This window comes from Talpa occidentalis, unplaced genomic scaffold (assembly GCF_014898055.3).
Source record: "Talpa occidentalis isolate TD23 unplaced genomic scaffold, MPIMG_talOcc4v2.1 talOcc4.6, whole genome shotgun sequence".
NCBI lineage: Eukaryota > Metazoa > Chordata > Mammalia > Eulipotyphla > Talpidae > Talpa > Talpa occidentalis.
Window position 1 is genome coordinate 20,643,065 of NW_023604972.1, and position 27,836 is coordinate 20,670,900.

The following is a 27,836-nucleotide window of genomic DNA, read 5'->3' on the forward strand; positions in this document are numbered from 1 at the left end:
TCTAAATGCATGTAGCTGTTTCTGAGCTCTCCATTCTGTTCCGTTGTCAATTCATGTTAATCTTCCCACGTTGTTATACTTCAAGATTATTTGTCGGTTTTCCTTTTATATATAGACATATTTTAAAGATTTGTTTATTTATGCATACAAGAGCTGGGGTACAGGCCAGAGATGCAGGGGGTGAGAGGATTCACCAGAGACAGAGTGGGGAACAGAACAGGCAGACTGACTGAAAAACCCTGCTGAGGGGAGCAGCGGGTGAGTCAGGAGGGGTCTGCTGCGCCATGTGGGTAGCTCCCTGGCCAGGGATTGAACTCGTGCTGTAGAGGCTGTGGCTTGCTTCATAGCGCGGTGCTTAACCCTTTGCGCCACCAGGCAGGCCCCTTTCCTTTTATACTTTTATTCAAGCAGCATTGCATTGTAACATTACGTTTCAGGTGTGCATCGCTCAAAATCAACGTGCGTGTATACTACAGACGTTCACCGCTTACAGTCCAAATTCTCTTCTTCACTCTATTCCTTTTGCTCCGGTTCACCCACTGTCGCTTATTCTTCTCCTTCGGCATCTCGACATAATTTTCAGGCTCTCGTCTGCCTCTGCTCATCCTTGGATCCCAGGACGTGACTTGCGGGGGGCGCACAGTGGGAGCGCGATCACCAGCCATTGTATGAATGGAAGTGACCTGGCACCTTGCAGAGACTCGGCACGTTCAGCTCGCACAAGCTGCCCGCACCACCTCCCTGCGCTTCCCCGGGCTCCGGGGCAAACTGCAGGGAGGCGTGTTCCCGGGGCGCGCGTCACCTTCCTCCCGGCCGCCGGCTGGCTCGCCGCAGCTCGCCCCGCCCGCCCCTGCGCCCCGCCCCTGCGCCCTGCGCCCCGCCCCTGCGCCCTGCGCCCTGCTCCCTGCGCCCTGCGCCCCGCCCCGCGCCCTGCGCCCTGCCGGAAGGGCCGCCTCGTCCGCTCCTGAACTTGGCGGTGGGCAGCGCGGGGATGGCGGCCACCGCGACAGAGGCTCCAGGAGGCGTGGGCCCGGCTCTGGACGCCCGGCTGGGCCAGGAGACGGAGCGGTGGCTGCGATGGGACAAGGTGAGGGGCGACCCGAGGCTGGGGGCGCCCGGGGAAGGTGGCGGGCGCACCCGCCTCCCCGGGCGCAGCGCCTTTTCCTGCTGCCAGTGCAGGTGCGAGCGCTTCCTTCCCTCGTCTACACCCGGCAGAGACGCGGCGGAGGCCGGGCCTTCCCGGCCTGGTCAACATGTGTCAGAACCCGACTGTCTCCGGGAAAGTTTGTCCCAGGACAAAACCTGTGACCCGCAGGGCCGGGGCTGCAAGGTCGGGAGTGGGAGAATCGAGCCGCACGGGGAAGCTCTGGGGTCTGGCAGAGGGCAGTGGGGGTTCCTGTCACTCCGGCCGCTCGACCTTGGCGATCCCCTGTGCATCCCCCACCTCGCACCTGGAACCGTCCTTTTCGCCTCCTCTTTTTGCCCCTTGGATCTGTGCACAGCTGCGTTCATTTCCACATCTCCCAGGTGCTTGGTTTCAAAAATAGATCCTCTGGGTTTGGCCTGCTTAGAGTTTGGAGTCTCTGTCCTGAGAAAATGAGAAGGAACCCCTTGGACATACCCCCCTAACTTTTCTGCTTGTCACTTCCTTAGCTGCCGGCGTGGGGGGCCGGGGAGGGAGAGAGAGAGAATGAATCTGATATCACTCTTCTTTCTAACTTGAGTCTGGCTCACTTGTTCTGTTGCTCATGCTGTTTGTTTTCATAGACTTCTCCTCTTATGCTGCACTTATTTCTCTCATTGTGTCTCCTGTTTTGGGCCTGAACTTACATGTGACTTGTGAGAGAGGCCTTCCCTGGATGCCTGTAGTAAGTTTCTTCCACCTGATCCTCTCTCTACACACCCTGCTCTTTTCCTTCATAGTTCTTATTGCAATTGGTCCAATTAACAAAGCAAGAACTTGGAGGTTTATTTGTTAAATGTCTCCCAGAGCTGATTTCAAAGGCCTGAATGAGATCCTTTGACTCACACTGGACCACTTCTCCCAGGAGAAGGTCCAGCTCTTTGCTGTCCTGTCTTGAATTTTGTTTTTAAATTGTTAAGGAGACACATTTTCCTTTTGCAATGGGTCACAGCAAACCACACAGCCGGTTCTGCCCACTTCCTATCTAACGTCCATGGGTCTCACACTGCACTGCATTTGGTAGATAGATAAAATACTTGTTGAATGAATGAAGAAGATAGCAAGCCCATCAGCAAGGACCATGTCTTCCTGTTTACCCACCGGCCCCTGTGCCATGAACTTCCAGGTACAATGGACAAATTCTTGGTGGTTTTTCTTTTCCTGGAAAAACAGCCTTGTAATTCTTTAGGCAAGAACAGTATTTCCATTTCTGATAACTTAGTAACTTGTAGTGTGTAAAATTCTTTTAAAGTCATAGGTGGAACTGCCCTGTTCCATAAAACTTCCCTGTAAAGAAATGCAAATCTTATTTCCAGGACAAGTTCTGTCTGTATAAAGAGAGCTAGCACCTCCCTGGGTATGGGCTAGGTGGTATTTTACCCCTTTAAAAACTTCTGCCACTCCTCTTTTTCTTTCTCTCTCACTTTCTTCTTTGGTTTGAGAAAGGCACCAAGGGAACTACCTGCCAGCCAAAAGCCTACAGGCTCTGGTCTGATTCCCCCTGGGACAGTGATGTGCCCTTTGCATTCCCACACTGGCTTCCTCCCTGTGTGGTTCTCTGCTGCTGCTTTGGCCTCACCCAGGGCTGATTCTGATCTCTGCTACTCTCTTGATTTTTCCTTCTTATCTTGCTGCCTCCTCCTCTCAGACTATTTGGTCTTTTATGGCTCTCAAAGGCCAAAGTAGTATTTTCCAAATCTGCCCTGTAAATGAGAGATATTGGGTGTGACTGTGAAGTCTGTTTTCTCATCCACTCAGCAAATACTAATTAAACCTCTTTTATGTCCCAGATCTGAGACTCTGATCAGATGGTGCCCTATAATCAGTCTAGTGCTTTTAAGCAAAAATGATGGACTTTTACATGATTGCTCTTGAATCTGCTATAATCTGAGATGTGGGCTTCATTCCAGAAAGCTCAGGTTTTATTGCAATAACATGTCAAAGTTTACTTGACATCTTGCCTTTGTATTCATCCAATTGGGTGATGACTATAAGGTAGATATAATGTATATTGTATGTCCTCTGTATTCTCCTGAATTCTTCATTTAAATGTCTGATAGGAAGTTAATGTGATTTCTCCATTCTTAACATTTTCTGTAATCATTGTATGAAGAAAATATAACATATAATGAATCTAAATGATTGTGTGTCTATTAGAAACAGTTAATATAATGGAAAGGCAGGAGGTTAATACACCGTAAGCAACAAACTTACTTTCTGATGTTCTCCACTTGTCAAATGAGATTTATATTTGCCTGCCTTTTACAGTCATTGCAAGATTCAACTTTGACCAGGTATGTGAAAGTGTTTACAAATTATAAAGCACCACAAAATTTAGGTCTTGGTTTAAATTGTATGATTTCATCACTTTCTGGGGAAATTGATTTGACTTGATTACAGCTAAGTGTCAGGTAAAGAAAGATGATTTGTATGTAAACCACCTCAAAATCACTGTGTAGGGGACATTCTAGATTATTTCCATCTTACAGATGAGGAAACTGAGAATGCAAGAAGCTACATACATAATCTTCCCAAAAGCATAGACTTGGTAAGTGGAGATGTGGCCAGGACTCCACTATGGTGTCGGACCCCAAACCCTGCATGTTCATTCCATTGCTCCAAAAGTACTTGGCAGGAAAGGAAATAATACTTAATAAAGGGGAAAAATATTTTTACCTCTACTGAGAACTTCTGACACCAAATGTAAGGCCTGCCGATACCAAGCTGTAAACATTATAAAATTTTCTGGGGACCCCTCCCCTGACCTCATAAGCAAGAGAGCAAAGCCACCTTTGCAGCTCCATTCTGTGGGCAGGAACCTGTTGTCTGAAGGTCAAGTCAGTCTTTTCACACCCACTGATGTTCAAGGAGCCAGGGGAAAAGATGGTTTTGCATCTCTGAAATTCTTTGGCAAGAAAAAAATTAAATCCTGCATTGCCTTCCTCTAGTATTAGTATGTCTTTAGGTGAGAAAAACTTACAAGTAGAAGCCCTTCATGGACCCCCAAACCTGTCCACCCTAAATGGGTTCTGCCATCCCCCACATCAAGACAAGACATACTCAGTGCATAAGAACTTCAATAGAAAACTTGAACACAATTATTGTGCAACAGAAGAAGAGAAAGATTATAGTTAAAATAGTTTCTCCATGAAACACCCAAAGTTACCCATCCCATGGTGGGTAACCGCCCAGCCAAGCAGGGTTGGTCCAAAGCAAGGCCACTCAGGAACAGTCAAATGGAAGAAATGCACAGGGCGAGGTGTATGGGAAGGGACACAGAGCTTCCATGCCAGCCGTCGGTGCCCCTACCACCCACCTCCATGTGTCCACCAGCCTGAAAACCTCGACCCTCTTGTTTAGGAGTTTTTATGGAGGTCCCAGTTATAGGCACAATTGATTAAATCATTGGTATTGGAGACTGAACTCCTTTTCCAACTCCTATCCTTTCCCCGGAGGTCACCGAGGGACTAGACTGCCCAGCACTCTAATCCAGAGGTTGGTTTCTCTGGCAACCAGCCCACAACCTCTAAGAGTCACCTCATTAGCATAATCTCTGGTTTGGTTGAAAGGGGCTGATTAAGAATAATAAAAGATGATCCTCTCACCCCAATTCACTCAGGAATTCCTAGGTCTTTAGAAAGGGTCAAGAACCCGAAACAAAAAGGCAGTATATATGGATTAAACATTTTAATTCAAAAAAACTGACTTCACACTGCAAATTTCAAAAGCATGAGAAAATTGAAAAGCACATGTATTTGGGATTATTGTAGGTTTTTTTTTTTAATTCAGACTTTATTATTCATTTCATATGCCTTTATCTGGTGTGTTTTACAGAATCCTTTAACTTTGGCGTCAGTGAAAAAACTGGTTGCAGAAGGTAACACCGAAGAACTGCAAGCATGTTTTGGAGCGCGGATGGAATTTGGGACGGCTGGCCTGCGGGCGGCCATGGGGGCTGGGGTTTCTCACATGAACGACTTGACAATCATCCAGACTACTCAGGTACCTTGTTTATGACTTTTAGTTATTCCTAACATGGCCCCAGTTTTAAAAAGGCAAACTGAAGCATATTAAATTTTTGGAGTTTATTTGAGTAAAACCCCAATCAGGCAGTACCGAACCAGTTGTCTTTACAAGTGATGTGCTCAGCTGATAGGAGCTGGGGACGGTTTATAGAGAATGGGGGAAGCAAAGGAAACTATTTGATTGGTTATAGCTGAAACTCTTGCTTTACTTTGGAAAAGCCTAGTTGCCTGTTTGTGATTGGTTGGCCTCATGTTCTGTTTTCTTAACCTGGAGGGTTTTTTAGGAGGGCTAGGTTTTGGTTTGCTTTAGGCAGAAGGACCACATCAGTTTCAGGGCCTCCCTGTTTAACTAATTTAACACTATCCTCCTTCTGTATTTGGCAGAACTAACTTGTTTTAATTATGATCTTATCTTGTGGGCTTGCCTGGGTGTAGGCAAGAAAGATTTGCACAGTTGCACAAAGCAGTACTTGTTGCAAAGTACAGCGATTTGCCCATTCATTCATGAGTGCCTACTAGGTGCTAGGTATTTGGGGCTAAATAATGACTAAAACAGACAGAGTCCCTCATGCAGCTTTTGTGTCAGGGCAAATCTCCCAACTCAAGCTGCGGGACTGACTTTTATGACCTTGTCATTTTGTTATGGTGATGCAAACATTGAAAAGATTTTCTAACTGTTGGAATAATGAAGAGTCACTTCCATTGAGTTTAATTTATAGTTTAGGTGGAAATGATGATTGAGTTCCCTTGACTACATTTGTGAGTAGATCCCACTGTTTTGACTAGCGAGGGAGCCTTTGACAAAACAAGAGAGCTGCTGCTCAATATCAAAAGTCCTGTCTCTGAGGGAACAGATGAAACAGAACAGATGATTCTATTTTTTCAACTACTTGGACTTCATAAAAATGAGCATCACCTTAATTCCGGAAAGAAAAAGCTAGAGACCTTCACTAATGATGATGATAAGTACCTTACATATACCTCTCAGCTGACAGGCAGAGGTGGACATATTCTAGCAAAACCCTAATAAAGTTACAGAGTTGCCATGGAAACCCCTAGACACAATGTCCTGCAAGCAGTTGAGGTCTTTTTGGAGGGAAGGTTTGAAGTGGAGTAAGCCTGGGAATCCTGTTTTAGTTTACGGAATTTTGCTGTGGGGTGACTGTTTCAACCACTAGAGTCAAACAACCATCTTTATCTTCTCTCTAGAATAAGCATATCCTTTTCTTTTAGCCATTCTCGCAGGTTCTCAGTCTTAGTGAACACCAGATTTTTTTTTTATATAAATTGTATTATTTTTTATTGATGTGAAGTTAGTTTATAACACTCTGTAAGATTTAGCCATATAGATTCATGCCTCTTCAGGTGTATGTCACCACACCACACCACACCCATCACCAAGGCACCATAATCCTACACCTAGTCTGTCAGGCTAGTCCGCTGCTAGTCCTAGTCTGTCCACTGCTTTGTTTTCTACTCTCCACTCCCTGCTCTGGTAGCGTCAATTCTACAGTTAGATCTCGGGGTAGGGAGGTTAAATTTTGTTTGTTAACTTTGTTTTATAGTCCTCATATGAGTGAATCATCCGCAACATGAGACTCTTTTTAGAGCTATTTTGGAAATGTGAGGATTTTGGACGAAGGCTGAGTTCTTCTTGTTCCCTTGAACATCAGGGCCATGATGCAGGAGTCAGCTGGGGCTGGGGAGATGCTGCCATCACTGTTGTCAGCCTCAGAGTGTGAGGCCTCTCGGGGGGAGGGGGCTCCCATGAAACTAACACTCATGTCCTTATTTCCTTGTGTCAGTCAACTTCAGAAGATAAGCCCAACAAAGTACTTTTGTCAGGGAAAAATTAAAGGCATTCTAAATTGACATTGCTCTAGCAAGAAAGCTGTGAGTTACCCCTCTAGCAAAATTAAGTTATGTTTATTTTTACAAGGTTTCCTTCAGCGAAAATGAAATAAGTAATATAAGCTATCATTATTACCCAATTAATCAGAGTTCTCTTTGTTCTGTCATAAAACCTATTTTATCCAGCAATCTAAACCTAATGAATTCAAAGTTCAGTGTTTTAATCATCCTAATTTCAGAATAATGTGATTTTATTACAACTGAGATAGGGAAATTGTGTTTCATCACTTTCTAGGCAAGTGGTAGTAGCCCAAACTCTGCATAATTTTATTTGTATAATTGCCCACACCCTGTAATTGAACTGATATGGCCTCCTTAAAACCTCTGCCTCTTGTCAAACAATTTCGCAAACAGAACAGATTTAGATTAGTAATTTTCAAAATCTTACCAAATATATTGAATGTCTTTGACCTACTGATGTTACAGAGCAGATGGAAATAATGTAAACATTTCTCTGTTTTCAGCCAGACATTTAAGAACTAGAATAAAGAAAGTAGTATAGACTTTGAGGGAAGATAAACCAGTAGCACTCATAAGAACAAACATAACAGTGCTTCCTAGGTGTTGGATTTCAGCACGTGGCACGTTTTAACTTACTTAATCCTTATAAACCCTTTGGGATAGTTACTTTATTTTTCCCATTTTACAGAAGAGGAATCTGAGGCATAGAGCCATTCAAGAACTTGTCATTTGTTCTTACGTGGCAGAGTGGGAGACAAACCCACAGATCCTGCTTTTAACCCCCACACTGAACCATCTCTAACCAGATGCCAGCACAAACCCAGGCTCTGCTACTTGTGGCTCTGAAATTGGGCACATCATTCAGTGTCTGTGAAGTCTTAGTTTTCCCATCTATAAAATGGGAGTTCTTGGAAAAGTTGATCTGGTGTTAGTGATAATAGATATCCTGTCTCCAACACAGTTCCTGATAACATTCAGATAGACAATAAAGAAAGTATTGTTTTCTTTTTCTTTTCTTTTCTTTTTAAAGATTTATTTATTTATTTTATACAAGAACTGGGGCACAGGTCAAAAGCGAGGGAGTGTGAGAGAATTCACCAGAGCCGGAGTGGGGAGCAGAGCAGCAGGGAAACCGAAGACGCTGCTGAGGGGAGCAGCGGGTGGCAGGAGAGGTCTGCTGCGCCATGTGGGGTTCTCCCTGGCTGGCGGGGAATCGAACCAGCGCTGCAGAGGCTGCGGACAGCTTCGCAGCGCGGCGCTCAACTTCTGCGCCACTAGGAGGCCCAAGAAAGTATTGTTTTCTTATTTCTTAGTACATTTACTTCCTGAGGTATATCTTCCCTTCCCCTTTGTTCTAATGTCCTTTGTGGAAGTGGAGAAAACTGTATCAATATTTGGCTTATATATGTGTGATATTTTAAAACAAATATACTTTTTAAAAAAAGATTTATTTATTTATGCATACAAGAACTGGGGTGTAGGCCAGAGGTGCAGGGGGTGAGACAATTCACCAGAGACAGAGTTGGGAGCAGAACAGGCAGATCTACTGAAATACACTGCTGAGGGGAGCAGGTCTGCTGCACCATTTGGGTTAGCTCCCTGGCCAGGGATCGAACTCAGGCCACAGTGGCTGCAATACCTTTATAGCACTGAGACTTAACCCCTGCACCACCAGGGAGGCCCAAAAACAAATATGCTTTTTTAATCCAGGTGGTATTTTTTAGGGATTTTGCAGATACCTGGAAAAGCAATTCAGTGACCTGAAGCAAAGAGGTGTCGTGATCAGCTTTGATGCTCGAGCTCATCCATCTAGTGGAGGCAACAGCAAAAGGTATTGAAATATTTTTGTGAAAATATATTTGTAGCGTATTTTGTGGTTTTATTTTAAATCACTATTTCAATAGCTTGACTGTAGATCCATTTGACAGCTATATTACTTAGCTATAAACTGATGGATAAGTCCTGTTTGCAATTTGCATGAATTCTGGTTTTATGTTTGGGTTAAGAAAATGAAATTATTTAGACAGCATAGAATTTATTTATTTATTTATTCAATCATTTATTTATTTTAAAGATTTATTTATTTATTCATACAAGCACTGGGTACAGTCAGAAGCATGGGAGGGTGAGAGAATTCACCAGAGCCAGAGCAGGGAAGAGAACAGGCAGAAGGACCAAAGTACACTGCTGAGGGGAGCAGTGGGCGCGGCAGGAGAGGTCTGCGTGCTATATGGGACCCTCGTTGGTGGCCGGGGATGGAACCTGCACTGCAGAGGCTGCAGGCAGCTTTACAACCCAGCGCTCAACCACTACACCACCAGGGGATGCCCTAGCACAGAATTTAATACCTACCTAAATGAAAGACTTTTTTTAATGGCAATGTTATTTCTCCTTCTTTTTTCCTTTTACATAATTTTTCTTCCACTATTCATAAGTTTCATGAGCTCCTTCCCATTCTTGAATGCCCATTTTAAGCTGCATTCTTCTAGTAATTTTCAAATCATAGGTCTCTTTCTTATGTAACTGCAAGATGATGGTGATGATGGTGGCAAGGATGACAATGATAACGATGATGGTGGTCATGATCATGATGGTGGTGATGATGGTGGTTGTGGTAGTGGTAATGGTGGTGATGATGGTGATGAAATGGTTGTGGTGGTGGTGATAATGGCTGTGGTAGAATAGCAGGAATCATTTGAATACTGATATGAGCTAGACCTGTAGGTATTTACCCATTTAATCCCTATGACAACTTGTAAAGATTGGACTTTTATCTCTTTACCCTACGATCATAAATTGAGAGGAGGAATCACAATTTAATCATAAAGAGGCTACTACCAGGAGTCAGCAAACTTTTTCTTTATAGTAAACATTTTACAAATTGTGGGCAATATAGTCTCTTTCACAACTACTCAACTTTGCCAGATAGCACAAAAAGAGCCACAGACAATACATAACATGGGCACAGCAGTGTTCCAGTAAAACTATCTACAAAGATGTAGTTTGCAACCCATGGTCTTAGTCATGTTACAGGACCTACTTTTTTACTAGAAGAATTTTTTTTATCAAGCCAGAACGTAAGTATTGGTAATTTTGTAGATTGGAACAACATACAAATATTTAGTGTTAGTGAAAAATCTCATTAATTCTTCAGTGCTGGATGAGTTCATGGTGTCCTAAGTTTCTAATCAAAGAGAAAAACATTGATGGGAACAAATGTGACTGTAAGGAAGGAAGTATCACTATGTCAAAAGACTACATGATATCAACTCCCAGTTTGAATTCAGGATGGATAGAAGACATTTTAGTCTTCAGCTGCAGGCTCACAAATGTGGTTTTTGTCAATAAAGCAAGAGAAAAGCTGTATCTGTCTCTCAGGGATAGAGGTACATGAACTGTATTTGCAAGAGAGTAATATAGTATAAACCAGGACATCCATTTGTCAATTTTTGGTTAGTAGATTCAGAGTAGAATTAGATCATAAGTCTGCCTTACTCTCCCTGGAGCAGGTCAGCTGCCCTAGCCAGAGTATGCACAGTGCACATATAAAACTAACTCTACCTGCTTAGCTTCTCAAGTTCATTTAGATTGACTACCCTGTTTCTGATTTGTACTTCCTTCAGTTCTATTAACACTGTCAATTAAGGTATAGCTATGTCTTATTTTGGCCTTAGGGCTATATAATTTCTTAAAGTAACTGATGCTATTGACTTTATTTGAGTTTGTGGTTTAAGTCCGAGTTTGATAGAATGAGCTGTAGTGGAGGTTCAGTTTGTATCACCTATAAAATGCAAGACACTTAGGGGTTACAATCAAAATATTAAACCAGTATATAGCAAAGAGTTCATGGTGGGCAAATGGAATCTTCTTAAAGAGTTGGAAACTATTGCAGTGTCAGGATATTACCTAAGAAAGTGTTTATTTTAGTTCCAATTTTAAATATCTGGTGAAGAACATAAGCAGTAATTATTAAGCATATGCAGAAAACATACTGAAGCTTCTTTGTGTGCATTTGTCACTTGGCTCATTCTATATCATGTGGATGTCATATATGTGCTAGTGTCTCCTTTGCAGACTTAGAAAAATTCCCTCTAAAGTCAGCCTGAATATACAATAGCTCATGAGGGTAAAAATTACTTCTATGCCTTCCAGTGATGCAATTTGGATTTAATTCAGATTTTAATTAAAATTGTTTTTGCTGAATTTTTGTCATTTTTATGACTTCCCTCTGTAGAAGCAATTTTTTAGCTGTCAAAATCATTTTGTACTGATCTTAGGAAGTGTAGCAGTTGAGTTGTTAAAGTGCAGAAATCTCCTGGTGCCCACAACCAGCACCCACAATAATGTTCACTGAAGCTAGTGCTCATGAAATATTTGGAGAGAGAATGATTATATAGCTGATTATTTAGTCCTATAATAGTATAATGATGATTACTTGTAAATTGCTCAGTTATTGTGGTGAAGTATTTTACCCCAAGTATAAAGAAAGTTTTGATGCCATGGTGTGTCCTACCCTAAGCCAGTTGCTATGGCAGTTGAGAAAAATGTCACAGGTGTCAAAGATTTAAATCTTCTTTTAAGAACTGAATGGAGTCAAGATGTATATATGTCATTTATATATGTATGACATGCCAAACACATACATATGCCAGTAAGCCTTATATTTCATAGAAGACAACACCTACTCAAATACTAGTCTTCATGGTATATTTTTTAAGATTTATTTATGCATACAAGAACTGGGGTACAGGCCAGAGGTGTGGGAAGGTGAGAGGATTCACCAGAGACAGAGTGGGGAGCAGAACAGGCAGATTGACCGAAGTACACTGCTGAGGGGAGCAGCTAGCGAGACAGGATTGATTGGCTGTGCCATGTAGGTTGCTCCCTGGATGGCCAAGGATCAAACTTGTGCTGCAGAGGCTATGGACAGCTTCATAGGCTACATCTTAACCACTTGCACCACCAGGGAGACCTAAGATTGTGATAACTTTAAACTGGGCTTCTTGGTTTCTGCCTAATGCACATGTCACTTCATACTGCACCAGATCATTTTGTTGGAGGGGACTGCCCTATGCCTTGTAGGGTGACTAGCAGAATCCCTGGCCTGTACCCACCTGCTACCAGGAACAATCTACCCCATCCTTGTGACAACCATAACGTCTTCAGACATTTTAGATGCCCCCGAAGGGCAGAATGGCCTTTGGCTTAGGACCACTGAGATAGAGAATTAAAAGCATTGGGTGCAGTACTGGCTCAGCTGCCAAGTGGCTGTTGACCATGGGGCAAGTTGTCTGGCCTTTCTAGGCTTTAGTCCCATTTCTATGAAACAAAAATGTGAAGCAAGAGCTTCCCATGTTTCAGCCAGCTTTAATGTTCTATGCCGGTATGAATATTATCAATGTTTTCTTTGATCTGGAAACAACAGATAAACCCAAAGAAGTACGTGTTCCTTCTCCACTGTCACTCCCTGTCCTGACAACTCTCCTTTTCTCCCCCCGTCACATTGTATTTCCAGATTTGCCCGACTTGCTGCAACCACATTTATCAGTCAGGGGATTCCCGTGTACCTCTTTTCTGATATAACCCCAACCCCCTTTGTGGTAAGTAATTGTTGCCTTTAATAATTTCCTGTGGCAGGCTCAGGGATGGGACCTGGCTGAATGTCACATTCGAAAACACCATTAGGAGTGCCCTGTTGGTCTAGCAAATTCAGATATTTGAGTGCCTGAGAATACCTTGGCATGTTTGGGTGTTCTTGTTTCTCTTCAGGAATGTTTCTTCCACATTCTAGCACTGTTTCTCTGGTGTTCATCTTTTGCTTCATGAGAACTGATTTTTTTTTTTTTTTTATAGAGGCATGTTTTTTTTTTATTATTTATTTGTTTTGTTTGTTTTGTTTATACATGCACTGGGTACAGTCAGAAGCGCGGGAGGGTGAGAGAATTCACCAGAGCCAGAGCGGGGAGCAGAGCAGGCAGAAGGACCGAAGTACACTGCTGAGGGGAGCAACGGGTGGCAGGAGAGGTCTGCGCGCCATGTGGGACCCTCCTCTGGTGGCCGGGGAGCAGCCGGGGATCGAACCGGCGCCGCTGAGGCCGCGGGCAGCTTCGCAACCCAGCGCTCAACCGCTGCGCCACCGGGGAGGCCCGAGAACTGATTTTTTTTAAAGATTTATTTATTTATGCATACAAGAGCTGGGGTACAGGCCAGAGGTGTGGAGGGTGAGAGGATCCACCAGAGACAGAGTGGGGAACAGAACAGGCGGATTGAGTGAAATACACTGCTGAGGGGAGCAGCAGGTGAGTCAGGAGAGGTCTGCTGCACCATGTGAGTAGCTCCCTGCCTGGGGATCGAACTCGTGCTGCATAGGTTGCATCTTAACCCCTTGCACCACAGGGAGACTCCTTTCTCCCCTATTGGGGAATTAGTCTTGTAAAGATGGGAGCTAAAAAGAAATACAAGAGAGGGACATTTTACCCTAGAGTGAGAGCTAGTGAGCGAGCTGTAAGAGCACGCTCCATTTCTTCAACCTTTTCCTTAAAAGCAAATAGGAGGAAAGAAGAGGAGAAAAGGAAGCAATTAGGAGGAATTAAACTAGATCCATAAGCTCCTGTTCCAAGCAGAGATGTAGAAGAATGAGAAATGGAGGATTAGGTCATTTCTTTGGAGACTTTTCTAACTCTACAAAATAGAAGGTGGCCCCTAGGAAAATACTAGGGTGTATATCCAGATGTTTGAGTAGTGTGTTCATTCCCAGGGTAACAAGGATCTACTCCTTGGGTGTGTCCAAAACATATGGAATGGCACACTGTGATATTAAAATATCATGTTTATTTATTTATTTATTTATTGTTTATTTATTTATTTATTTATTTTAAAGATTTATTTATTTATACAAGCACTGGGTACAGTCAGAAGCGCGGGAGGGTGAGAGAATTCACCAGAGCCAGAGCGGGAGCAGAGCAGGCAGAAGGACCGAAGTACACTGCTGAGGGGAGCAGCGGGCGGCAGGAGAGGTCTGCGCGCCATGCGGGACCCTCCTCCAGTGACCGGGGAGCAGCCGGGGATCGAACCGGCGCTGCAGAGGGTGCGGGCAGCTTCGCAACCCAGCGCTCAACCGCTGCGCCACCAGGGGAGGCCCCTAAAATATCATGTTTATTTAAAGCGACAGGGTTGTATAAGCAAGCAATATACAATAGGTGGTTTAAGCATATCTACTTTTTCATGTAAAACTGTTCTTGTTTCCTACCATTACAGCCCTATACAGTATCACACTTGAAACTTTGTGCAGGAATCATGATAACAGCCTCTCACAATCCAAAGCAGGATAATGGTTATAAGGTATTTTGATTTTTCTTGCCATACTTATGTCCTTCTGGGGAATCCTATACTTTATGGTTTGAGAGCATAGGTGACAGACAGATGCTTCACTTTCGTTCACCCGAAACTATCTCTTCCCTAGGTCTATTGGGATAATGGAGCTCAGATCATCTCTCCTCATGATAAAGGAATTTCTCAAGCTATTGAAGAAAATCTAGAGCCATGGCCTCAAGCTTGGGATGATTCTTTAATTAATGGCAATCCACTTCTTCATGACCCAAGTGCTTCTGTCAATAAAGACTACTTTGAAGACCTTAAAAAATACTGTTTTCACAGGTAAATGCATTGGAAATTCACCTCAAGTATGTTCAGTTAATGTGATTCAGCCAAATTGGATCCATTTTCCTTAATTTTTTTTTTCTTTAATTGGTACATAGACTGTAGCTGCATCTCATTTTAGAGGCTGCAGATCAGGAAACTGGCAGCTTTTCATCAAAGTAAATATTTTTGGCTTTGTGAACCGTATACACTTCATTGCAATTCTGCTATTATAGGAAAGCAGCTGTGGGTGACGTGTAAATGAATGCACACAAACATAGCTGTGTTCAAAAAAATTTTCTTTCTAAAGGCAGGTGACTGGCTCATAGGCCATAGTTTGCTAAACCCTGTTGTAATTGTACATGTGTGTTTGTATGTACTATGTTAAAAAATAATTGTTGCTTTTCTAGAAATTTTCTGTGCAAATATACATGTGTGTGCATGTGCACAATATATTTCAAATTTATAAATAGGAATGGAGTGTGTGTGCAGTGTGCTATGCCTTTTTTTTTAATTTATCGTGGGTACCTTGCTGTGTTAGCCCTGGCTCTATTGTTTTAATGGCTTCTAAACCCATTAATTTAAAGCTAGTAACACAGATGCCTGATTCTGCCTCAGCAATAAATTACTGATTTTAAAGAAGCAGGGTCTCTAGATTGTCTCTAACACTATATTTGTGGGACCACCTGGACTTGGAGGACCGTGTGTTGGGTGTGAAATCCCAGTCCCGTCTGATAGGAGCTGCCATGCTGACTGGGTGTTACCATCTGCAGTTGTAGGTTCAGAGTTGCCAGATTATCTGATCTTTTCTCCCTGATTGAAATAGAAAATCTAGATTTTGCATGTGAAATCTCCTAATTTTTACATTTTAAATGTTGGGGATTGTTTTTTGTTTGTTTTTTTTTAATTTTAAGATTTATTTTATTTATACATACAAGAACTGGGTACAGGCCAGAAGTGCAGGGGGTAAGATGATTCACCAGAGACAGAGTGGGGAACAGAACAGGCAGATTGACTGAAATACACTGCTGAGGGGAGCAGCAGGCGAGTCAGGAGAGGTCTGCTGTGCCATGTGGGTATCTCCCTGGCCGGGGATCGAACTGTTACTGCAGTGGCTGCAGTTAGCTTCATAGGTTGCGTCTTAACCCCTTGCGCCACCAGGGAGGCCCCCGGGGATCGGTTTTTAAATGTTGTATTAATCCAAGACATATCTGTGACCCTTCTCTCTATCCCTCTGATTGAAATTCAGAGACTAAGTGTTTCCAGGTTTCTGCTGCTCCTAGAATCCTCTCGCATGCCCAGCGTTTGTGTGTGTGTGTGTGTGTGTGTGTGTGTGTTAAGGACATAGTGCTGTCCTTAACCTCTTGCGCTACCAGAGAGGCACCCAAAAGGAACATTTTGAAAATCTAGCTTTTGAATAGTATCGTGTCCTGACACTGGCACTGCCAAAGCAGATACCCATTGGGGTAGTGATGAATGTTCCTCTAAGCTCACTCCAAGTTATTCCCCTGTAGGTGAACAAGCTAAAACAAAATCTAGAATAATCAGATTTAGTAAAGAGAACTCTACAGTAAAATTTAGAACTTGGATATGTCTTGGGAAAGGTGTGCATTTGGGAAGGAGCAGGTATGTTTAATTTCCAGAACTGGCATTAGAGATTCGGTTGTTTTGTACATTCTTATTACTTCGACGTTTTACATTCTTAGGAATCTGATCCCTTGACAGTTTGCAAACCTTCCAGTTTTGAGAGCTGTATTTGTATATTTTGTCATTTTCCGTGTGTCTGATTCTAGGAGTGTGAACAGGGAGGCCAAGGTGAAGTTTGTGCACACCTCCGTCCACGGCGTGGGGCATAAGTTTGTGCAGTCAGCCTTCAGGGCTTTTGACTTCGTTCCTCCTGAGGCTGTTCCCGAACAGAAAGATCCTGACCCTGAGTTCCCAACAGTGAAATACCCAAATCCCGAGGAGGGTAAAGGTGTCTTGGTAATCTAATTTTTTAATTTAAAAATATGCCTTTCATAGCCAAAACTATTACTATCAAGGAAAATAGGTTTTATATGTTTTCATGATGCTGAACCAAAAAATTAATGTCATTGAAAATATTTGTATGTATTAGTCTTCCTTTTTCTTTTTAAAAAAATAGCCATGCATTTCCTTTTTTTTAAAGATTTTATTTATTTATGCATACAAAGAATGGGGTGCAGGCCAAAGGTGTCAGTGCAGGGGCGGGGGGAAGGAGTTGAGAGGACTCACCAGAGACAGAGTGAGGAACAGAACAGGCAGATCTACTGAAATACACTGCTAAGGGGAGCTTTGGGTGAGTCCAGAGAGGTCTGCTGTGCCGTGTGGGTCAGCTCCCTGGCTGGGGGTCGAACTCCTGCTGTTGAGGCTGCAGATATAGCTTCATAGTGCTGAGACTTAAGCCCTTGGGCCACCAGGGAGTCTCCAAGCCATGCATTTCTTAAATTTTCAATTAGCTGTCTTAACCTCAGGATGGAAGAGCTGAATTTTAAATGATTTTTAAATATAATTAAATTTAATAAATTGACTCTGCTTTCTAAATGACAACAATTAGACCAAAAAAGCCCAGTAATAGTTTGGAGGTTTATCGCAAGATTTTTGTTTTTTTGCCATTTTTCTGATAAGAAGGAGTGCTGCTTAAATTATGGTTCCTTTAACTTGTTTAAAGGTTAGGGTTACAATAATATTCAGAGTCAGCTTATTTTGTTTTGTTTGTGAGGCTGATCACAAGCAAAGCCTGGAAATACCCGTTCAGCCACACACATGCTATCAGATGTGGAATGAACCCCACGGGCAGATGTGGGTCATGTGCTGATGATCCCATTAGCTGTTCTCTGGCTTAGGATATAACAAGTGACCAGCCAAGACCAGCTCCAGAAATCAAACTCAGCCTTAGTTTGGAGAAATTCTTCTTTTTGTTCTTAAAGAACTGAATGTTTTTATGAATGGTAATTATGCTCGATTGTTGATTGAAGTAATCTTTCATTTTTTCAGACTTTATCTTTTGCCTTGGCTGACAAAACCAAGGCCAGAATTGTTTTAGCAAATGACCCAGATGCTGATAGACTTGCTGTAGCAGAAAAACAAGACAGGTAAGATTAATAGTAATTACCTAGAAAATAGAAGAGATGACAAATGACATTTTCAGCAGTAAAATATTTCTGGGGAGACTGGACCTATTTGGAGCTACTTTCCCATTATTTTGCCAATGATCATCTCACTCATCTTCCGGCCAGATCCCTTGCCGTAGAGCAAGACGCTGATCTGGTCTGGGAGCCGCATGACTGTCAAACATAATAGAGTGACTATTTGTTATCTTCCTTCATCTTATCATAGATTGTATTATGATAAGTAATAATCTATGACTCTGTGCCTACAGAGGGCAAAGTACTTTGCTTGGGGCTGACTTATAGTTTAGTATTTGCCAGAGAGTTCGGTGAAGACTTGATCCTTCAAGGAAATGTTGAACTTAGGTTGAGCATCCCAGAGTGGAATAACTGTAGGGTATTGACAGTGCTTAAGACAAGCCTGACCATAGAGTTTGTGCAGAGGAATAACAGGTCTATGGGGGCGGATGGAGTGAGTGTTGAAAGGTCTTAGGCAAGGGCCACGTAATTTTGGCTGTCAAACTGTACATGTGATGTTTTGGAGGCAGTGGGGTGCTACTGAAGAGGCTGGAGTTTTAGATTATGATAAAACTTGTTTAGTTCTATATCAGTTTTTAGAAAGTTGCACTCAGGTTAGTTGCATGCCAAAATGTGAGAGGCGTTGTACTTCCTGCTACCTGGGCTACAGAGAGGAAGATAAGTACACTTCTCTTCTCGTGTGTCCTGACCATTTGGTGCTGAACTTGATTTTTTTTTAAGATTTATTTATTTATAACACGCCCTCTGGAATACAGGCCAGAGGTGCGGGGGTGAGAAGATTCGCCAGAGGCAGAGTGGGGAGCAGAACAGGTGGACTGACTGAAATGCACTGCTAAGTGGAGCAGTGAGTGAGCCAGGAGAGGTCTGCTGTGCCATGAGGGTAGCTCCCTGACTGAGGATCGAACTCATGCTGCAGTAGCTATTGGTTGCTTCCTAGTGCTAACGCTTAACCCCTTGTGCCACCAGGTAGGCCCTGAACTTGATCTTAAGAAATCCTAAACTATCACCTTCTCAGAATCAGTAATACTGACAGATAGAAAATGGGGAAACACAAACTATTACACTAAATTTATACAAGATATATCTTATCAACACACTTCTGTTAGGTTTAAAGCCAAAGTCTTTGCTGAAGATTAAGATAAAAGCATTATACAGTGTTATACACTTATATACTCTTTAAGGATAGGATGTTTGTCTAGGAAATATGTCTGAGACATGGTAACTGCAATCACATTTCTGACAAGTTATTTAAACAAGAATAGCAAGAAAATGTCCTGGGAAAACTACTTGAGCCTTGTTTGGCTTAACTGTCCTGTCCCAGCAAATGCCGTTGTCTTATTACAATCTGCTGTGAATCATAGGTTATTTTTTTTACTTTCAGTGGTGAATGGAGAGTGTTTTCAGGCAATGAATTGGGGGCCCTTTTAGGCTGGTGGCTTTTTACTTCTTGGAAAGAAAAGAACCAAGATCCCAGCGCCCTCAAAGACACGTACATGTTGTCCAGCACTGTCTCCTCCAAAATCTTGCGGGCCATTGCCTTAAAGGAGGGTTTCCATTTTGAGGTAAGGCTTTTGAGGAATATGTTTGTCCCCCTTCTTTTGCTCTGCAGAGTTCTAAGGCATTTCTTTTCTTCTGGATTATCCCATTAGGAAACATTAACTGGCTTTAAGTGGATGGGAAACCGAGCGAAACAGCTAATAGAACAAGGGAAAAATGTCTTATTTGCATTCGAAGAAGCTATCGGTAAGTGGTAATGATGATCACAGAATTGGTTAGTGTGTAGAATGCAATAACTATGCTGTGCTTGATCACAGTGGTCGTCTTCTGAACAGATGACCCCCATGTCCAGCCAGAATAACTGAAAATCACTTGCCTGAAGTTGTTGATATAAATGAGCAGAAAGGAGAACTAGCTAGAGAAACTTGAAACTCAGATGTGTTTGCTAGGAGTATTTCAGGTATTAATTTAGCAGATGCTATTATACTTTATGCTTATTAAATTATATATTCTTCTAATTCATCTTGTACTTCAGCACAGATACACACTCATCACTTATCTAATTGAGTAAAGTATGATACTCCATTTGTGCTCTTTTGTTATCAAAATTGGCAGTCATATCTATTGATTTTTAATTTTTAAATTTTACATTTGTTTATCAAATATTTATTGCATATCAATTATTCAGTAACTCTGAAAGAAGTAGATGACACTGACCTTAGCATATAGCAGTTTAGAGATAGTTAAGTAACCACAAAAACTTATAGGTCAGGTATCAAGATGAAAAATGAGCTCCTAAGAACTATGGGGATTCAGAGAAGACAAAGTAAGCATTGACTAGAACAATTAAAGACAACTTCATGTGAGCTGAAGGAATTTGGGCTGGACTTAGAAAATGAGCACAATTTTATCCTGATAGGTTGTTCAACAAGTAGTTCTTGTAGACCTGCTATCTACTAAGTTGTGGGCACTATTTTATTTATTTACTTGTTTGTCTATTTATTTATTTATGCATACAAGAACTGGGGTGTAGGCCAGAGATGCTGGGGGTGGGGGAGGGTTTGTTTGAGAGGATTCACCAGAGACAGAGTGGGGAGCAGAACAGATAGAATGACTGAAATACACTGCTGAGGGGAGCAGCAGGTGAGACAGGAGAGGTCTTTTTGTGCCATGTGGGTTAGCTCCCTGGCCAGCTGGGGATCGAACTTGTGCTGTAGTGGCTGGCAACAGCTTGATAATGCTGTCTTTAACCCCTGTGCCACCAGGGAGGCCCCCATGGGCACAGTTTTAAAACATAATGTTGATGAATGAGAAGCAATCACATCTTCAGACTGTACAATGTCTTATGCGATAGGCAGGACCCATTTAGATAAATGTAGCACTGTGTTGTAAAGGAACCCACTCCTAAGAGTGTATGTGGCTTGCGTTTCTGCAGGATACATGTGCTGTCCTTTTGTTCTGGACAAGGATGGAGTCAGTGCTGCTGCCATCAGCGCAGAGTTGGCTAGCTTTCTAGCAACCAAGAATTTGTCTTTGTCTCAGCAGCTAAAGGCCATCTATGTTGAGTAAGTCTCTACTGCGTCTTTCACTGAAGCAATATCTTTTAATGTTTTATTATGTGCTTGTGAATGAGATATTAATACTTTTTCTAATGCTCTTTCTTTGGTTATCATAATTCTATTATTCCTTAACAATTGATACTATTAGTCAGGAAAATCATAACTGAACAATGTGATTTTAAGTGTCCAATGTCAAAAAAGATGAAATGTGTTTCCACATTTCAGTCTTTGTAACAACTGTTCAACTCTGCCTTTGTGATGCAAGAATAGCCAGCCATGATCCATGATCCATAAGGCAATGGGTGTGGTGTGGTATGTTTCAAAAACACTTCCACTTACAAATATAGACACAATATACACTGCTTATAAATATAGATTAAATAAAGGCCAGACAGCAGTTTGGCAGTCCATGGGGTAGATTGTGATACCTTTTCTTAATGTTGGGTTAATCTTTTTAGGCTCATGAGGATCATTTGTTTCATTTCTTTTAGAACATACTGTGTGTTGTTGGTTCTGTGTACACAGTGTGGAAATGATTTTGATTCTGTTTATACTCTGGAATTATTTGTTCCTCATTTTGCTTGTTATTTGTATTTGTTTTGATAGGTATGGTTACCATATTACCAAAGCTTCATATTTTATCTGCCATGATCCAGATACCATTAAGAAATTATTTGAGAACCTTAGAAGTTATGATGGGAAGAATAACTACCCTAAAGCTTGTGGCAAATTTAAAATTTCTGGCATTAGGGACCTTACAACTGGCTATGACGATAGCCAACCTGATAAAAAAGCTGTAAGTAATAGAAACTCTTATCAAACTCTTCTTTATTTATCCTTAACTATACTTTGAAAAGCTTAACTTATTTAATTACATAATTAATCAAAGCTGATTTGGGGGCATTCAGACATTATTATTAAATTACTTATGTTACAGAGAAAGTTAGAAATCATGGAATTGAACTAAAAGGGTTCTCACCAATGGTTGAAATGAAAGGCATCATTTAACACATAAGGAATCAGTACTCAGAAGTGCAGGATCTGCCATTTCCATTTGGCTTCCACTGGCTTCCCTCTTGTCCCTCCATCCTGCTGGGCCAGCTGCTCTCTGGGTGGGGCACTCACCCACTGTCATCCTAGGGGTGTCCCTCGCCACACCGCAGGCTTGAGTCCCTTGCTTGTGGACTACAGGACTCCCTCCTTTTGTTTTTTATTCTCCAGGATAACATCCTCTAATAGCTTTCTCCTCGGGGAAAAAAAAAAGTGAATGGGAGGTAAATTTTTGGAGGCATTTACGTCTGAAAATGTCTTCTTCTAGCCTCCCATTTTGACTCCCACTTTGGAAAGCATCGCTTCATGGTGATTTAGTTCCCAGGACTTGAGCATCCAGTCACATTGTCAGGAGGGGCTGAGGCCCGCTGTGCACTGCACTCGGGGATGTCAGTGCTATACTTACTCAGTCCTTTCCATGCAACTTAGTTTTTTCTCTGTGGGAAGATGCCTTTCCATTCCAGCACGTGTGCAGTCATTTCTTTCTGTTCTGAGAAATTTCTTGATTTTGTAGAAAAGAGCAGGGGCTGGAGATTTTCGAAGAAATTTTCAAATGACTTCCTCCATTGCAATTTCTATTCTGTCTTTTTTTTTTTTTTTTTTTTTTTATAGAGGCATGTTTTTATTTATTTATTTATTATATTTGTTTGTTTGTTTTGTTTATACATGCACTGGGTACAGTCAGAGGCGCGGGAGGGTGAGAGAATTCACCAGAGCCAGAGCGGGGAGCAGAGCAGGCAGAAGGACCGAAGTACACTGCTGAGGGGAGCAGCGGGTGGCAGGAGAGGTCTGCGCACCATGTGGGATCCTCCTCCGGGGCCGGGGAGCAGCCGGGGATCGAACCGGCAACACGGAGGCTGTGGGCAGCTTCGCAACCCAGCGCTCAACCGCTGCGCCACCGGGGAGGCCCTCTATTCTGTCTTGACGAGTTCTTAGTCAGATGCTGGCTCTCCAGGGCTGATGTTCTAATTCCCTCGTGTCTTTCTTTCCTATTGGTTTTCCATATCTTCTTGTTCTGCTCCTGGGAGATTTCCTCCACATTGTTCTGTGGACTCCTTAGCTCTCATAAGGATTTAATTATAACTTTTCAAACATGTAGATCTTTTCCCCTCTGTATTATCTTTATTTCTTCCAAGTTCTTTTTTTTTTTTTTTTTGTTTCCTAGGTTCTTTGTCTTTTATCTAATATTTTTTCCCCAAAGTCTGGTGATCCTTAACTGTCCTTTGAGCAATAAAAAGCTGGTTGGAAGCTCTGTGCATACACAGTTAACACAGGGGTGGTTAGCAAACAGCCTTTCTGCAGAAGATGGCCCCGATCTGAGGACCGAGAACCCGGATGCTGAGGCTTTGGAAGCAGTGGCTGGGGATATCGAAGGAGAAGTGTCTAGCAGTAGCATGGCCTAGTCCTAGGGACTCACTTAATCTCTGTTTCCATCATATAGTGCCCAGTCCCCAACTCCTGAGCCCTTCTGGTTCAGCTACACCAGAGAACTAAACTATCACCTGATGAGGGGGCTGCTGACTGTATGGACAGGATTAAAGAACTGGGAGGGTCTAATAGCTCCTTTCAGACACCATCTTTGTCTCTCGCACCCTGCCTGTGAGCTCTGCCTGGGTTTCTGCAGCACCTTGACTTGGTTCTTGTCTGTCCCCTCCACATGCTCAGCTGTCACTGTCCTGTGTCTCTTTAGATCAGTTCTGCTCCTCCATCTGTTTCCTGACTTCCAGGGTTGATGGTCCAGCCCATCAAATTCTGCCTTCTCTTTGCCCTTGCATTTGTTATTTCTTCTAATATACTTCATTCACTTTAGTGGAGTTTGGGGAGCACTCAGCTATAAATACATCTCCCAAGAAATGTTACCTTTTTTAAAAAGTCTCTTTATAGACTTTTAAAAAGTGAAATAAGGTCATCTAGTGTTTTGTGGGGTTTTAGTAATGTATTATTAATCTATTTAAGGCAATTTCTTATAAAAATACATTTTGATTTAGCAAAACTTTAGTAGCTTTAATCATTAGCTCTAGGAAATTGAAAAGCTAGTATACAACTTTGCTTAATTTTCACGAATTACCTTATTATTATTATTATTTAGCATTTCATTTGTATGGAGTACATTTTACTAATGTCCTCAAAATGTTTTTCTTTTGCTAACCAGTGTTTTTGGTTTTCCCTTTATTTTCTTTCATATCCTTTCATATAGTTAGGCCAGAACAGTTTGTGTTGCTATTTAAATGTATAACATGCTAAATTAATTCCTAGGTTCTTCCTACTAGTTCAAGCAGCCAAATGATCACTTTTACCTTTGCTAATGGAGGCGTGGCCACCATTCGAACCAGCGGGACAGAACCCAAAATCAAGTACTACTCGGAACTATGTGCTCCCCCTGGAAATAGGTATGCTGGAGATTGCAGCTGCTCTGATTTTTGTTTCCTAAACCTCCTAATTGGTTTTACTCAAAAAACTAAGTAACTTACTTCATCTTTCCCAATATGTATTGATAGTTTAATTAGGAATGTTGTTTTCCAGCCTACAGCAATATTGTGATATTACCAGATGCTTAAAGCTTCCAGGGACCAAAGGCTTACTTCCTCCTAACTTACTACTTACTTACTTTTCTCCTGACCATCTTTGTCAAATTTCATTCCCAATTTCAGCAAATAATAATAAGGTCTGCCATGCCATATTTGTTAGCTCCCAGGCCAGGAATCGAAATTGCGCTGCAGTAACTGATAGCTTATAGCTTCATAGTGCTGCAACTTAACCCCTTGTGCCACCAGGGAGGTCCCTCCATAGACATTTCATTTTAATTCTCACTCTCACTTAATGTTTTCATTTTCTACACTTCATTCTTTCTAAACTAGGGCATTAGTCCAACTTAAGAATCTATTTCCTTTTGCCCTTTCCTTTTCTTTATCTTGTGAAAATGTATCTAACACTTCTAAAGACTTCCCTGTATAATAGCAATACTATTTAATGTTTAAAGATTTATGGTATTTATATTTTTCACCTGGCTTAGTGTACTTAAATTTAAATATTAGTTTTTGAATTGCGAAAGACATTTTGAAAGATCGTCCCTTTATTATATTAATAGAAATATTGCTTCCATTTATTGCTAGGTCATTCCACGGATATGCCACCATGGCTTGAGCAAGGAACCAGCATACCTAACATATGGCAACATCGAAAGCCAGGGCTTTTAGGTTTCCTTATTTTCTGATAACCCTAGATACTATTATATATCATTGCATTACTTACTAATCCTTTATTTTTGTTAAAGATTTATTTATTTATGCATACAAGAACTGGGGTACAGGCCAGAGGTGTGGGGTTAAGAGGATTCACCATAGATAAAGTAGGAAGCAGATCAGGTGGATCTACTGAAATACACTGCTGAGGGGAGCAGTGGGTGACACAGGAGAGGTCTGCTGCACCATGTGGGCATCTCCCTGGCCAGGGATTGAACTCCTGTTGCAGTGGCTGCATAGGTTGTGTCTTAACCCCTTGTGCCACCAGGGAGGCCAGCTTACTAATCCTTTAAAGTGCAAAATTCAGGGCCTCCCTGGTGGCACAGGTGTTAAAGGTCTCAGCACTGTCAAGCTATCACCAGTCACTGCAGTGTAAGTTTGATCCCCAGCCAGGTAGCTTACCCACATGGCACAGCAAACCTCTCCTGTGTCACCCACTGCTCCCCTCAGCAGTGTATTTCAGTAGATCCACCTGATCTGCTCTCCACTCTTTCTGGTAAATCTTCTCACCCCTCCTTCCCTCTGGTCTACACCCCTGTTCTTGTATGCATAAATAAATAAATCTTTAGAAAAAAATAATAATTATGATAGTTATATTTATTAAGGTTTGTGAGCCAGGTTCTCTGCTAATTGCTTTATATAGTTTATCTTGATCTATACAACAACTCTCTTGAAAATGCAAAATCTTTATCTGAGTTTTACAAATGAGAAATCTAGGCCTTGGAAAGGCAGAGCCATTTGCCCAAGAACACCCAGTTAGTAAATTGTAGAACCAGAATATATGTCTATAATAAAATAGATTGTCAGTAGTACTGTTTAAAACGCTATTACAATGTAACAATGATCTAAACTAATTACAAGGATTGCTATTTCTATTAAAATAATGTTTGATTTTATTGAGATGGTCAAAAATGATGCAATGAAAGTTTAAATTGAAATGATTTAGTGTTTTATATTTAGTACTTTGGTTTGAAGTCCTTAGAGTAACTCATTCTATGCTAGTGGCCTTTAATTACAGGTTCATTTTATCATTTTATAAGTTACCTGCCTTCCAAATGTTTGCATATAAATGAGTGTTTACCACATGCTTAGAATTTTAAGTGGAATATAAGAGGCATAGGCCTCCGTGGTGGCGCAAGGGGTTAAGCACCGGACTATGAAGCAATCCGCAGCCTCTGGAGCACAAGTTCGATCCCCAGCTGGCCAGGGAGAAACCACATGGTGAAGCAGATCTCTCCTGTCTTGCCCGCTGCTCCCTTCAGCAGTGTATTTCAGTCAGTCTGCCTGTTCTGTTTCCTACTCTGTCTCTGGTGAAACCTCTCACCCCTCCATCTCTGGCCTGTTCCCTAGCTCTTGTATGCATAAATAAATCAATCTTAAAAAAAAAAAAAAAAAAGCAAAGCTAAGGAGAGTAAATAATATTAAAAAAAAAAAGAATATAAGAGACATATAGCCCCCTAGATTCCTGTTTACACTTTAGTTATAACTCTTGTTCTGGGGGTAGAATAATAAGGTTAAAGCCTGGGGTGTCTTATTTCTGGTATGTAACTAGCACCCCCACTAGGAGGCTCTCCATCACTGTCCATTCTAGGAAGACCTTTCAGATGGTCTGCAGTTGAGCTTCCAGTGGTTTGACAGAAGACAGGATTTAGGAATATTTGTATCCAGCACACCAAGAACTCAATAGAAATGACATTTATAAAATTCAGCAGGATTTAATGATGACTGGAGTCATGCAAGGTTTCTCAATACTGTTAAGCACAAACATTGCAGATCTTTTAGGGATGCTATGGCCAAACATTGTCTCTTTAAAATTCTTATGAGAAGTGCAAAGGGATGATTTTATTTATAGTAGAGACTGTGTGGAGATCCTCTGGGGAAAATAATGGATATTTTCTTTTGGGTTGTTTTGTTTGTATGTTTTATCCAAGTCAGCAGATGTGATCCTATACTTAAGTCACTGGAGTTCTGTCTGGTCTGATTTAGCCTCCTCTTGGGATTAAATTCAATGCTATTTGATTAATATGGGGAGAATTTAAAATATGCCTTGGAATAAATTACTGATATGAAATGTTTTCCTTTTCTTTTTCAGCGATCCTGAGCAGCTGAAGAAAGAACTAAATGAACTAGTCAGTGCAATTGAAGAACATTTTTTCCAGCCTCAAAAGTATAATCTTCAGCCAAAGGCAGAGTAAAATATTTTAACTTTGCGCATAACATTTATTTACAATTAACTTGAACATGATTTGTTAAGCAATATTTTTTGGGGCCAAATGATTTAAACTACCACAGAAAGTATTTATATATTTTTAATAGACCTACATTCCTCATTGTTTTATATTTGATCAAGGTTCATAAAAAGATGGCTAAAGTGTTAAAAAACCAACATTCCTTTTAAAAAGTTAAGCCTGGGCATTATATGAATTTTAAAATGAAGATTTTTAACATAACTAACTTTCAAAAATATTTTGCAATTAATGTGCTCTAATAGAATAAATAGCAAATATGTGTTTTCTCTGTAATTCTTTTTATATGTAGGTGAAAGAGCTGAAATGTCTATACAATTACTAAATTCTGTGTTGTCATGTAGGTTAGCTACTTTT

At 41.5% G+C, this 27,836-nt stretch overlaps 1 protein-coding gene across 1 annotated transcript; it reads left to right on the plus strand.

The window, feature by feature from the left end:
* The first annotated feature begins 936 nt into the window (after window positions 1-936).
* On the plus strand, window positions 937-27,742 carry PGM2 (phosphoglucomutase 2). The gene is made up of 14 exons (XM_037529600.2): window positions 937-1,087; window positions 5,018-5,185; window positions 8,805-8,911; window positions 12,596-12,680; window positions 14,338-14,421; window positions 14,543-14,736; window positions 16,512-16,701; window positions 17,734-17,831; window positions 19,267-19,447; window positions 19,535-19,628; window positions 20,818-20,947; window positions 21,548-21,737; window positions 24,248-24,381; window positions 27,326-27,742. The coding sequence occupies exons 1-14, from the start codon at window positions 992-994 to the stop codon at window positions 27,426-27,428; spliced, it is 1,854 nt and encodes a 617-aa protein (XP_037385497.1). The 5' UTR covers window positions 937-991; the 3' UTR covers window positions 27,429-27,742.
* The last annotated feature ends 94 nt before the right edge of the window (window positions 27,743-27,836 follow it).